Source organism: Lemur catta, chromosome 21 (genome assembly GCF_020740605.2).
Source record: "Lemur catta isolate mLemCat1 chromosome 21, mLemCat1.pri, whole genome shotgun sequence".
Lineage (NCBI taxonomy): Eukaryota > Metazoa > Chordata > Mammalia > Primates > Lemuridae > Lemur > Lemur catta.
The window spans coordinates 14,782,849-14,796,825 of NC_059148.1; the positions used below are offsets into that span (position 1 = coordinate 14,782,849).

The 13,977-nt window shown below is 40.0% G+C and overlaps 1 protein-coding gene across 2 annotated transcripts in view; it reads right to left on the bottom strand.

The window, feature by feature from the left end:
* The window catches only part of CHEK2 (checkpoint kinase 2), a 33,064-nt gene that overhangs the window by 7,382 nt on the left and 11,705 nt on the right, over positions 1 to 13,977 (bottom strand). For both annotated transcript variants that reach the window (XM_045534373.1, XM_045534374.1), the window contains exons 6-10: positions 10,475 to 10,583; positions 8,532 to 8,585; positions 4,573 to 4,634; positions 2,241 to 2,340; positions 640 to 726 (exon numbers count right to left, since the gene is read on the bottom strand). In XM_045534373.1, coding sequence (XP_045390329.1) covers positions 640 to 726; positions 2,241 to 2,340; positions 4,573 to 4,634; positions 8,532 to 8,585; positions 10,475 to 10,583 — 412 coding nt within the window. The remainder of the gene's footprint in view (positions 1 to 639; positions 727 to 2,240; positions 2,341 to 4,572; positions 4,635 to 8,531; positions 8,586 to 10,474; positions 10,584 to 13,977) is intronic.

Sequence of the window (13,977 nt, forward strand, 5' to 3'; positions counted from 1 at the left end):
TGGTTTTTTTGTTTTGTTTTGTTTTGTTTTTTAAGAGACAGGATCTCACTCTGTCACCCAGGCTGGGGTGTAGTGGTGTGATCATAGCTCACTGCAATCTCAAGCTCCTGGGCTCAGGTGATCCTCCTGCCTCAGCCTCCCGAGTAGCTGGGACTATAGGCACGCTCCACCATGCCTGGCTAATTTTTAAATTTTTCTTTTGGTAGAAACGGGGTCTCACTATGTTGCCCAGGCTGGTCTCTGACTCCAGGCTTCAAGAGATCCTGCCACCTTAGCCTTCCAAAGTGCTACGATTACAGGTGTGAGCCACCGTGCCCAGCCTAGGTGTCATTATATTTTTAAATCCTAACAGGAGATTCTGAAGTGAAGCCAGGCTTAAGAAACAGGGAAAGGCAATACATGTGATTCACTTGTCCATTCAGACTCCCCTCTCTCACTCTGAGAACAAAAGTGACTTGTACACAATGGAGCTCATTAGAATCTGGATAAAAGCAATAACACCTGATCTCAAATAATTGGTAAGAGTGGACAGGTCAAATTCTCAATCTTTTCAGGCTCCCACTTTTTACTTGGGGAATTAAAAGAGTTTCTGAACAGAAATCTACTGTAGTGGCCATATACAGAGCATAAGTTTCTTACCTTTATCAGACAGTCCTCTTTCTGAGACGACAGAAGAACATTCTCTGGCTTTAAGTCCCGATGTATAATGCCATTTTCATGAAGGTACTACACAGAAATGGAGGCATGACCCTTGGATTTATGCAGTAGGTACATAAGCAGAGACAGTCACCAACACACACACATTTCACAGCTGAGTGAAACTGTAAGCCATGATATGCACAACCATATTCCTCAAAATCAGAAAACTGCTGGGGTAAAGGGGTTAGTGTTTACAAAATTGTTTAAGACTTAAAAAGCAGAAAAACCAAAAAAGCAACTTAGAACAGTAAACTTATTTTGATTTTGCTTTTCAAGATAATAACCCTTCACATGTTGGTAGAAATATAAGGTGTTGATGTCAATAAAAAATTAAATAGGTGATATAAAATATTTTGAGAACACACCAAAGTAAACATTTTTTAATGTTTTTAAATTTTTTTTCAAAGTAAACATAAAACTTTCACCAAAATGGTATATTTGGTTATTATAGCCCTGAGAATATTTTTAAAGGGAATCTGTAAAAATACATTTTGTAAATTATCTGTTTAAATACTCAGAGTTAACTTGATGTAAACTTAGTCTTTGAAAACTCTATTGTCTAGTAGATAAAAATGAACAGAAGAAAATATGACATACTATGTCATATTTCTTTAGGAAATAAAAATTTCCCATACTCACTGATCTGCACTCAATTTATCTTAATATTCTTGGTCACTATAAGTGAGGGAATAAACCAATAAGGAGGTAGAACACTAGGTAGGTGACAGCCACCACTAAAAAGGACTTTTGTTCATGGGCTTCAACCCTCTCTGGACGTCCTTCTGGGCTGGAGCAAAAATTCTTCCCAGAAATTTCCATCACGGATCTGGTGAAACCTCTGGGAGGGCAAACTCAGGTGGACCAACCATAGAAAAATCTCTCTCAATCCTCACTCAATACAAGAACTGCTCCCAATGGCTACATTTCCTGCATGGAGTAGGTTTTCAAGAGAAGAAACCTTGGCAGGATATAGTCACAACCAAATTTTGTCTGGGAAATGGTGACATTTCCTCAAAGCGAAGTGCCACCAGCTATTCCTCCATCCAACACTTTCACTGAATATAGAAAGCTGCACACATGTCCGACTGACCTGCCCACCTGCCTGCCGCTTTTAACAAGATGTTGCACCTGAAGGGAACACCTAGTACTGAGCCATAGGGGAGCAACCCATCTGTCATAGTGACCCCAACTTGCCAGCCTTGCCCTCATACCTGCCCAGCTCCCACTCGAGGAGTGAAGGAGGATTTCTGCAAGGATCAGGCAGACCTAGAAATCAATGTCCCTCCAGAAATACCTCCAAGCTAAAGAGAGGAGACATAGGAATGAGTGTTGATCTCTGTAATTGCCTTTCCTACTGTTTCTTAAACTTCACCGTGAGAGCTTTGTCATCTGAGTCAAAGGAGTAGGATGTTTTTGCAAAGAACAGAACAAACATACAGATTCTCTTCTGAATTTTAATCCACAATCGGTTTCTGCCTACCTCAGGGAGTAACTTACCTAAAAGAAAGTAGGTTGTCAAAAGAATTGAGGGCTTCTCTTACCTGCACAGCCAAGAGCATTTGGTAAAAATAGAGCTTGCAGGTAGCTTCTTTCAGGCGTTTATTCCCCACCACCTTGTCGAACAGCTCTCCTCCTTCCATCCTGAAACACACAAGCAAAGCAGGGGGTTCATTCCTGGAGGGAAGCTCACTTGGACAGAAGATAAAAACAAACTCATTAAGACAAGCAAATGGTTGCCATTTTTTTTCACTCCTGAATCCCATTTTTAAAGCTAATGAGGTAATAAGGCTCATCTACAATCAGATGTCCCAGTTATAAACTAAGGAACAAGAGGAAAGGAGTGGGCATTGGAGATACTTGGGAAACTTTAAAATCTGATTCTGCATTTTTATCACACACCCCACGTGATTCTGAGACTGATATAGAAGAGCAAACAGGAGTTTACAGTCAGAGAACTGGGGTCCGGGCCGGGCGCGGTGGCTCACGCCTGTAATCCTAGCTCTGGGAGGCCGAGGCGGGTGGATTGCTCAAGGTCAGGAGTTCGAGACCAGCCTGAGCAAGAGCGAGACCCCGTCTCTACTAAAGATAGAAAGAAATTATCTGGCCAACTAAAAATATATATACAAAAAAATTAGCCGGGCATGGTGGCTCATGCCTGTAGTCCCAGCTACTCGGGAGGCTGAGGCAGTAGGATCGCTTAAGCCCAGGAGTCTGAGGTTGCTGTGAGCCAGGCTGATGCCACGGCACTCACTCTAGCCCGGGCAACAGAGCGAGACTCTGTCTCAAAAAAAAAAAAAAACAGAGAACTGGGGTCTGAACTCCTGCTCCACCATGTCCCAGCTGTGCGACTTTGGGCAAGCTATGTAACCTCTCTGAGCTTGTTTCTACCATTTAAAAAATAGGGATGCTGCCGCCTACCTTGATGGTTGTTGTAAAAATTAAGAGATAATTGATGTACGTAAAGCACCTGGCACAGGTGCTTGACAAGGTTATTGATTCAGTTTTCTTTAATGTGAGGCTAAAAATAGTAACCCAGCTGTAACCTGTAAGTAATCAGCTGTACAACTGCTGTGAAAAATAAGTAAAATGCTCATAAGAGTACTTGAATCACAATCATTGCTTAATAAATATCAGCTACTGTTACTATATTATTATTATCACTTTTATTAAACTGTGTTAACTGTATCCAACCAGGTAACACTCTCCTATTTGAAAACAACAGATACTCCCTTAAGCACCCACCAGCACAGCCATAAAGGCCTCTCCTGGTGCTATGACCGGGGCTGCTGTTTATGACATAGTCTTAATGGTCAGTCTGCACAGCCACTGTTTCCTAGTCGGGAGCAAAGCATTCCCTGCTTGCCACAACAGCTGCTCCCAGAACCACTGCACATGTATGCAGGGACAGACACAAAGCCAGGCTTCTTCCAGGAATGAGACAAAAATTATCCTGATCACACCAAGTAACACAGGACATTATGGCCCTTGAATTAAACGAATAAGACACTGAAAGATACGCAGGTACCACCACACAAGCTGGTCCCGTGATCCTGAGCAGAAAGGTCCACCCAGACAGATATCCCAGAGTATGGTCATCCCACAGTACCCACGGGGGGTTGATTCCAGGACCCCCCTAGGATACCAGAATCCATGGGTGCTCAAGCCCCTTACATAAAATGGGATAATATTTGCATATAACCTATGCATATCCTTCCTTATACTTTAAATCATCTCTAGATTACTTACAATACCTAATAAAATGTAAATGCTATGTAAATAGTTATCATACTGTATTGTTTAGGAAATAATAAGAAAAAAAGCCTATACATGTTCAGTACAGATGCAACCCATCCATTTTAGGTTTCTGAGTATTTTCAATCTAAGGTTGGTTGAACCCACGGTAGAAACTGCAGATACAGAGGGCGAACTATAATAATATCGACCTCTGGCGAGTGCCGACATGTGATAGGTGCTTTGCCAGGGGCTTTCTGTCATTCATAGCATTTAATTCTTACAAGAACTCTGCATGTGGGGGTATCATTATTATTCCCATTTAACACTAAGAAAACAAGACTCACAGAGGTGAAGTAAACTCACCCCTTGGGTGGTCAGCTAGTCATCTGAAGAGTGGAGTTCAAAACCAGGCCACAGATCCAGGGCCTGGAATCCCACACTATCTGCTTTTAGAAACACTGGGGAGGGGGTGATTCAGAATTGATATTAACGCCCCCACACACACAACTTTGTAGGCCCCACCACCACATACACACATCGAGGGCGCCCAGGATGAGAACGGCAAGTCTATATTAGATTGTTCGGTGGTTTATAAACATTTACTTGGGAACATAAATTTTAAAAAAGTTTACTACTTACAATTCCAAAACAATATAATAATCTTCTGCATCAAAAAAGTTTTTAATCTTGATGATGCAAGGCTAAAAAGAGGGGGAGAAAAAGGAAAAGTAGTGAGAAACTCCCAAAAGGAAAACCACAAGTGCGGTATAACTTGGAACATCTGCCCAGAGGGTCAGGGAGGCCAAGACCAGGCATTTGGCTCCCTGCCCGAAGAAGGCTTTGAAGTTCAAACAGGGGAGACGACAGAACAGAACCTATCCACTCCTCAGTGAGAACATACAAAAAACTTTCCGCCCCTCCATGTTAGTGAGAGACTTGCTTATATCCCATATCCAAAGGTGCCATCTAAGAACGAAGGCTGGGTCTCTTTCCAGCATTCCTCCTCACTGCCCCAGAGCAGAGCCACTCAAGGACAACCTAAAGACCCCTGGGGGAGCTTGACAAGTAGCATGAATAAAAGAAGGGGGCCAGGTGGGGAGCCCTGCCATGTTGCCAGTCAACAAAGGTTACTTAGCTCCAGGCAACTGGAACCTGGGGGGGGGGGGGGCGGGGGTTGCACTGGACCCCACACCAAGATCCTACCAGTTTTCAAAGGAAGAGGGAAATTGTAATTTTATAACAACTCTAAAGCACACCTAGGTGGTAGTTGGGGGGGGACACCCACACCCCCCTATGGCTGACAGTTCGTGACCACTTATCACTGCAGGGTGCACAAAAAGAACGTTGAGCAGTATTATGCACGGCAAGAAGAAAGAAAACTTTTGGCCTCTTGCTGTCTTGCTGCTAAAATCCAATTTATCATCAGGGACTACCAAACAATTGTGACTCAACTTCATCCTGCCACCTGACCACCACCCCCTCCCCATCTCCTGTTCCTGGTGCCATGCATACTCCTCTCCAGACAACAAAACTCCCTGCCCACCCCAGGCTCTCTGTACTCTTTCCTGGTGTTTACACCATTGCTCATACTACACTCTTGGCAAGGGATCCAGCCCTCTCAGTACACTTGGCCTCAGGCATCCAGCCTCAACTCAGATGTCCCCTCGGACACATCCACATGCCCTACAGTGGTTCTAATCTGTGTCACCCCACACTGCATCTTACTATCTGTCTCCCCACCACGCTGTGAGCTCCAAGAGGGCAGAGAAAGAAAACTAACACCCACCATGGGTCTCCTTTCACCAGACACCAAATGGGCTTAGTCAAGTTTTATTGATCTTTCTAGGCCCAACATCCAGCATGGCACAGAGGAGACATGCCTATGCTGCCCAGATTAACAGCAACAACCTCAAAAACAGCTATAGCACCCACTGAGGGCAGACTCTGTCAGCCAGGTTTTACTCATGGAGCATAAGGTCATGAGGATTGGTCTAAGAACAAACCAGTTCTACCACTCCTTACCTAAGATCATAGTAGAGTACTTGGCTCTGCATGAACAGTTGTTATTATAACAATAATGAAAACAGTGATACACATTGTAGTATTATATTAATATAGAAGAATAGACAGGAGAGACAGCAAAAATCCTCACATACCATAGCAGGAAGTCTACAAGCTATCTAAAATTGATAAACCAAGAGACAGTAGTTTATGCACATTATGTAGAAATATGGAGTAAATTCTAGCAAAAACAGCTAAGAGTTGTAAAACGTTTGAGGAGGGGGCTATTCGGAAGAACAAGGAGCTACTGGTTTGTGTAATAAAACTTTTACCACTATTTGACTCTTTATACACTTGACATCTTAATAAAATTAACTTTTAAAGAAGAAGCAGAAGAAAAGGCACAATTAGAAGGAAAACTGAGAACTGCCTGGTTCTGCATGGCCTTATAATGGGCATTGCCAATACTCATATGGGCATGGGTGGGGCTGGAAGCTCATAAAGCATGAAGAGGTGCCCAATAGTCAGAGCCAGAGCCTGGTTTGGGGGCTCACATCTGTAATCCCAGCTACTTGGGAGGCTGAGATAGGAGGATCACCTGAGGCCAGGAGTTTGAGACCAGCCTGGACAATATAGCAAGACCCCATCTCTAAAAAAATAAAAAATAAATGGGCCAGGCATGGTAATGTGTGCCTGTAGTCCCAGCTACTCATAAGGCTAAGGCAGAAGGATTACCTGAGCCCAGAAGTTCAAGGCTGCAGTGAGCTATGACCACACCACTATACCCCAGCCTGGACAACAGAGCAAGACCTGTGTCTCTAAAAAACATACATACATACATACATAAATATTAAAAAAAAAGTCACAACCAGAGTAAACTGTCCTCTCTAATCTGTACCACTTCTGGGGTCACTGGCTGGGGATGTCCCAGCTGAAAGTGTCTCTCTACCAGAGGAACCAGAGGCTGCTAACCCAGACTTTCCACTTAGGTCACACTGGGAAGGATTCAGGGAATTACAGATCACTATCATTCCCCTAGTATGTACTCTATGCTGAAAGTTTCAGGAGCAGATTTCATTGAATTCTCACATTGACCTTGTGAGGTAAGTATCTTTATTGTCTCCACTGTACAGATGATGAAACAGAGGCTTCTAAAAGTAAAATGACCTTCTGAGAGACAGGAGGTAATAGAAATGGGATAGAACCCAGGTCTGTCTCCATACCTGACTGAAGTCACATGAGGGGAGTGATGGACAGCTCCATCTGTGCTTAACACTGCTCGGACCTAGAAGACAGCCTGGCATGATAAGTGTTTGACAACTGACCAAATCAATATCTGATTCCAAAGGCCAGGCTCTTGGCCACTAGACTCTACTCATTGTTCCCAACATCAAAATGAACTCACGGCCCATGTTTCATTCCCAAGGATTCCATGTGCCAAGAAATATGTTCAAGGACCTTTTTATAGGGTTCTGAATTCTTCTCCATTGCACTGAACACCAGATTTCTATAAATGTTATGTTTGGGAATCCTCTGACATCAGAGAAAATTCTCTGAGAATCCTAAGTGTTTATCTTAAGGGTATGTTTGCTGCAACTCCACCCCAGAAAATTAGAGGGCTCCTCTTAATGAGAAACTCGCAATCTCTTGGAAAAAGGACCTGGCAAATTCAAGGAGGAGGAAGTTCCAAAAGAATTAGAAGAAAGCCAAGCAGGAAAGTCAGTCAGATTCTCAATGGTTTTCAAGTCCAGCTATTGAGTTCTAGAAGAGCCTGTTGAAGTATTGTGTCAACAGCAGTCATTTTCTTCTTAGTTTCTATTTGTTCTTTGAGGGATTTGGGGAGGTAAAAGAAAAGAAATATTTGTGTTGTTTGGAGAAGAAGAGCCAAAATAAGACAATCATTAGCAGGACAGGCTAGAGGTCTTGTTTCAAGTTTAATCCAGTGCCTCCCAAGCTTATTCCTTCATAGGTGCTCATAAATGAGTGAAGAAATTCAAAGAATCAGTAAAAAGGAAGATGGGATCAGTCCCACATGCTAAATTTTCCTTCTCACTTTTTTAAAGTGAGACACACTTTCCATTGGGACAAAGTCATTATTGTACAAAAAATAAGAACTATTTACATCCAACAAGGCCACAGATACCATTTAATCAGACATAAGGATAGGATGCTATCATACTTATTGGATACCCTTGAATTTATTTGGTTAACTCCAAATAAAAGGTATTTAAAGGCATTGAAACTTCAGGTATAATTAAACCAAATTTACCAAAATTAGCATTATCTTCACAAACACAATCAGTTGACCAAGTCTCTATGAGATAGAATGATTACTATGTCTTTTGGTCAAGAACTAACTCAGCAGAAATATCACAAAATTATTTAATCATGAAATCTTTATACAGTATTGTCCTCTCAAAATTTTGGGGTAAAACTCTTCCCAGCTAAATGACAGCCAGGTGTGTATGCAAGTGCATATCCATACAAATTAAGGAACCCACGTTAATACTAGCTATATTACATTGAAATGCTTTACACTCTTCCTGCATTTTGAGATAAATGATGTAACTATGGGTCATATTTACAGCAATACTTACATGATCTAGTTTTTTCAAAATTTCTATTTCTGTTTCAACATTGAGAGCCGGGTCCTTTGATACAAAACAGAATAGCATTGGAGTTTATTATTAATAATAATAATAGCCAATATTTTAAAAAATATTTGCAATTAAACTTAGTTGACTAAAGGCTACCTAAGTTCCAAACCCAGTTCTATTCATACAAAGAAATCAAAGCCCAGAAGTCAATGAATTAAATAACTTACATAAAATCACTTTGCAAAGTACTTGGCAAATAGTAAGGATTCAATAAATGGCCAGGCCCTGTGCCAAGTTCTTTATTTCCAAGGATCATCTCACCTAAGCCTCAGAATCCCCAACTGAACTGGATTGTATAATTTTCCCCATTTTACAGATGCGACAACCAAGGCTGAGAGGAGAGAAACCACTTGCCCCAGTTCCCATAGCCAGAGAAACAAGTGTGTTTCTACTGTTTTCATAATTAACTGGTAAACCCTACTTGTCATTAGCTATGGAATTATTTACATTGATAAAAATGATGAAATAAACAAAAATCATGGACAAAGTATTTAACAGTTGTATGAAGAACATGTCAAGTCAAATTACTACTAATAGAGCAGAGAGAGGTTCCAACTTCAACTGAGGCTAACATATTTACTGAGGCTCTGACGAAAGGAAGCTTCAGGGTACTAAAGCTGTTCTCTGTTACAATTCCATAAGGATGAATCAAGTAACTCTACTTCCTGGGCTACACCCTCCACAAGCAAAGAGGAGATAGAATTACATATTTATGTAAAATGGGCTTCAGCTAAGAAACCCAGATGTTTAATTTTAAGAGCCTGTCTCTTCCTGTAAGCCGTTAAACTCATTACCAAGTTGGGGTGTACTCTGATAAAACAGTGATCATAAAGAGTCCAATATGATTTGAAGTATGAAATTAAGAAGTAAAATCTTACTCCAAGTTTTTAACAATCTGGTAGATATTTTCTTCTCCCCCAAATGGAAAACAAATCCAGAATCACAGGGGAAAAGATCTATAACAAAGTGAACACAGAAAGGAAATTCCTCTTGCCATGTGAGAATGGCATTGTCTAGGGGGAAAAAAAAAAATTGATCTTTAAAGAATGTTAAAAGTATAATAGCAAGAAACAGCTGGCCAAAAAGGCAAATGTGATTAGAGTGTGTTTTACATTACTTTATTGGGTCATGTGTGGAAAGATCAATACATTTAGCCATCTCACCCATACAGTAAATGTGGATTTTAAAAAATATAATAAAACAAATGGCCACTACATAGAAAGGCCACTAAAATAATTTAATTAAAAATTTATAAAATTATAACTAATTCATAAACAAAAGATACTCATTGTCGTATTACCCAGAAGAGCAAAGAATTGGAAATTACCTAAATGATCAACCAGAGAAATGCCTGAATAAATTATGATAAAATTGATGACATGGACACTTAATCATCAAAAAGGATGTATTAGAGAAAAGTTTACGCTGTAATGTTCATGTGGAAAAGCACAATACAAAATTGTATATACAATATGATTTCAACCACCTAAAAACATGAATTCATATGAACAAAGACTAGGAGGAAAAGGAAAACTGAAAACAGCTGTGGAGTTACAGGGGGTATTATGGCTGGATTTTTTCTCTAATTTCCTCTCATTTATTGTAAAAACAATCTACTTTGAACTTGGAAGGAAAAAAAAAAAACTTCCTGCTATGTACATTATTACGTACAACCAAATATTTTTGGAACCAAATTATCTATAAGTAAAAGATTCTAGATTAATTAAAGATACTAGAAAATTGTCCATGCTCTTTGATACTCACAAATTCGCATATCTGAGTGGTGAGCTATTCCTGAGATTGAAAATCATTGCTCTAAGACTATTCTGGGAAGTTACGAAAAAGTGTCAAGACAAAGTGAGCAACCAAACACAGGTACTTACTGCCTCTCTCGCTGAGCCAATAGCAAACTTCCTTTTGCTAATGATCTTTATAGCTACTTTTTTACATGTTTTCCTCTCAAAGGCCAGCTTTACCTCTCCACAGGCACCGCTAAAGGGGAAAAGCATAGACAGTGATTGTCAGGATGTTTTTAATCATGAGACCCACTACCCCTGAGTCTACCTTGTGTATTATAAGTTAAAGACAGTCCATATAACAACCCTTCCATTGTCCTTGTTTTCAGAGTACACAGTGAAACCTCACCAGTGTAAAATGTCAAGGGCATTAGTGGATAAGAGCCATCCAGCAACACTGAGTCAGCTCCAAATTGCACTTTTGAGCTGAGTGATAGAGACATAAATCTGACTGCAGCCCCAGATTGTGAAATTCTCAAAAAGACACTAAGAACAAATAAGAAAGAAATTATTTATCCCAGAAGTCAGAAAAATATCAGATAGAACAATCTTCCCTGGTCAAAATGAGCACCCCAAACAAAAAACAATGAACAGAATCCATAAATGAATTACTTCCACTGGTACATTTATTTCTCTTTCCTACTTATTCTCTGTTTTCAAAGAAAGTGCATAAGCAATCGATAGCACGAATTGTACCCTAAATCAAATCAGAATACACAATTAGCCTGCTTGCAGCAATCTCTCACAAAAATTTACAATTAATTGAGAGACTACTAATGGAGGAGGAATGCTACCCAGCATATACTTAATCCTAACCAGGATCTGTTCTCCAAAGCTTGGGCCAGCCCAAGGTAATGGCTACTAGCGTATCCATCACGCATTACTTGCCTGAAGTAGGCTATTGCTACTACCGTGGGATTTGAGGGGATGAGGTGAGGGGTTTACCAAGACATCTTTTTTACTGTGTTAAATATACATAACATAAAATTTACCACTGTAATCATTTTCAAGTGTACAGTTCAGTGGCATTAAGTACACTGCCAGAGTTCTACAACCAAGACCAGAACTTTTTCATCAGCCCAAGTGGAAACCCCATACCTGTTAAGCAGTCACTACCCATTCTACCCTGCCTCAGCCCCAGCAACCACTAATCTGCTTTCTGTCTCTATTGACTTGCCAATTCTGACTATTTCACATCACTGAACTCTTACAACATGTAGCCTCTTGTGGCTTTTTTCACTTAGCATAATATTTTCAAGGTTCATCCATGCTATAGTATCCGTCAGTACTTCCTTCCTTTTTATACCTGAATACTACTCCGCTGTACGGAAATACCAAATTTTGTTTATCCATTCATCTTTTGATGGACATTTATTAGGGTTGCTTCCACCTTTTCTAAATGGTTTCTTAAATATGACACCAAAAGCACAAGCAGTGAAAGAAAAAAGATAAATTAGACTTCATCACTGTGACTAGAGCTGCTATGAACATTCATGTACAAGCTTTTGTCTGAACCCGTTTACACTTTGGGGGCATACAAATACCTAGGAGGAGAATTTCTGGGTCACACAGTAATTCAGTGTCTAACATTTTGAGAAAGCACCAAACTTTTCTACAGCGGCTACACTATTTTACATTCCCACCATTAGTGTATGGGGGTTCCAGTTTCTCCACATCCTCACCAATATTTGTCATTTTCTGTTTCTTTATTATGGCCACCCTAGTGGGTGGGTGTGAAGTTGTATCTCATTGTGGTTTTGGTGTGCACTTCCCTAAAGACCAATGATGATGGGCATCTTTTCACGTGCTTTTTGGCCATTTGTACATCTTCTTTAGAGAAATGTCTATTCAAGCCCTTGGGCTACTTTTAAATTGCCAGCTGTCTTTCTGGTGTTGAGCTCTAAGATTTCTTTACCTATTCTGGGTATAAATCCTTATCAGATATATGATTTGCAAATATTTTCTCTCATTCTGTGGGTTGTGTTTTCACTCTCTTTACAGTTGTCTTTTGAAGCAGAAACACTTTTAATTTTGAAATCTAATTTATCTATTTCTTTTTTGTCACTGTGCTTTTGGTATCATATTTAAAAGACCATTGCCAAATCTAAGGTCATGAAGAACTCTCCCTATGTTTTCTTCCTAGAGTTTTATAGTTTTACCTCTTATATTTAGTTCTTGGTTCCATTTTGAATTAATTTTTATACACAGTATGAGGTAAGGGTCCATGTAACTATTATTTTTTAAGTCAGCTCAAAGCACTGTCCAATTTCTATTCTCCTAGAAACAGCCACCTTTTGCTTGGGGGAATCCTCCTCGAGTCCATGTAGCCCAAGTTGGGTGTCTGCTATGACATAATCCCTACTTCTAAGACCACAGGGTAGATACATAATCAAAACTGAGCCAATCAGAGTTTCCCTTGAAATCAAATGCTGATGCTAGGAGAGAAACAATCCTCTCTGCTGTAGTTTAGACAATGAAAATACAAATCTGCAGCTCCTGGTAGCCATTTTTCCTGCCACATAGAGCAATTCTATAGGGAAGCAACAAACAGCTGAATCAAGAAATGGAGCTAGAGCCCTGGTAACACTGTGGGAGCCCTTAGACCCTGTCAAAGATAAAGTCAAACAGATCATCAGAACTCAAAAGCAATGAAATAAAGCCCTAATGACCTTCTGGATCCAACTAAGCCTGAAGCCAGATTTGCTTGCCCCTGTATTTCCCAGTTACAACAACCAATAAATTTCTCTTCTTACCGGACTCCTCTGTGTTGAGACTCTGCCACCTGATATAAGTTAAGAGAATCTGTGTTAAATCCTCCTTAAGAAAACATTGAATTCCCTATATTTCTTAGGCAAGGGTTTGGTTGTGAGATTCCAAGCAGTCAATGCAAATAGGGAAACCCAATCAGTTATTTATAAACCAGAATTTTCTACAGATGGTCATAAAAAGGATACTGTGCTTGATTCTATGTGGTGGGAATATGGGCGATTATTTCCTTCTATGTATTTTTAACTTTCACGTTTCCAAAAATATTGATAGCAAGGCCTTTGTGAGTGGGGCATGAGGGGCAACAGACATTGTGTAATATGGTAACAGCGTCCTGAATACCTTCTCTAAGGAAGTGGTTCTCAGAGAATGATTGGACAACCACTAGAGAACCCCAAGACCTTGCAGGGCATCCACAAGGTCAAAACTATTTTCAGAATAATACTAAGACATTGTTTTTGGCATTCTCATCAGCTCATGAGTGCACAGTGTTTTCCAGAGGCTACATGACATGTGATGTCATAACAGACTGAATGAAAAAGCAAATATCAGAATCTAGCCACCTTCTAAGAAAGCCAGGTATCAAAAAGATTTGCAAAAATGTAGAACAATGCCTCTCTTCCCACTAATCTTTTCATTAATAATTATTTTTCATTAGAAAGTTACTTATCTTAAAAGGATGTGAGTTTATTTAATGAATTAACAAAAATTTCTCAATTTTAATTTCTAATACAGTAAATAACAATACATTTAAGCTGTATAAACAAAAGCTCTTTGGGGTCCTCAATAACTTAACAGTGTAAGGGGTCCTGAGACCAAAAATT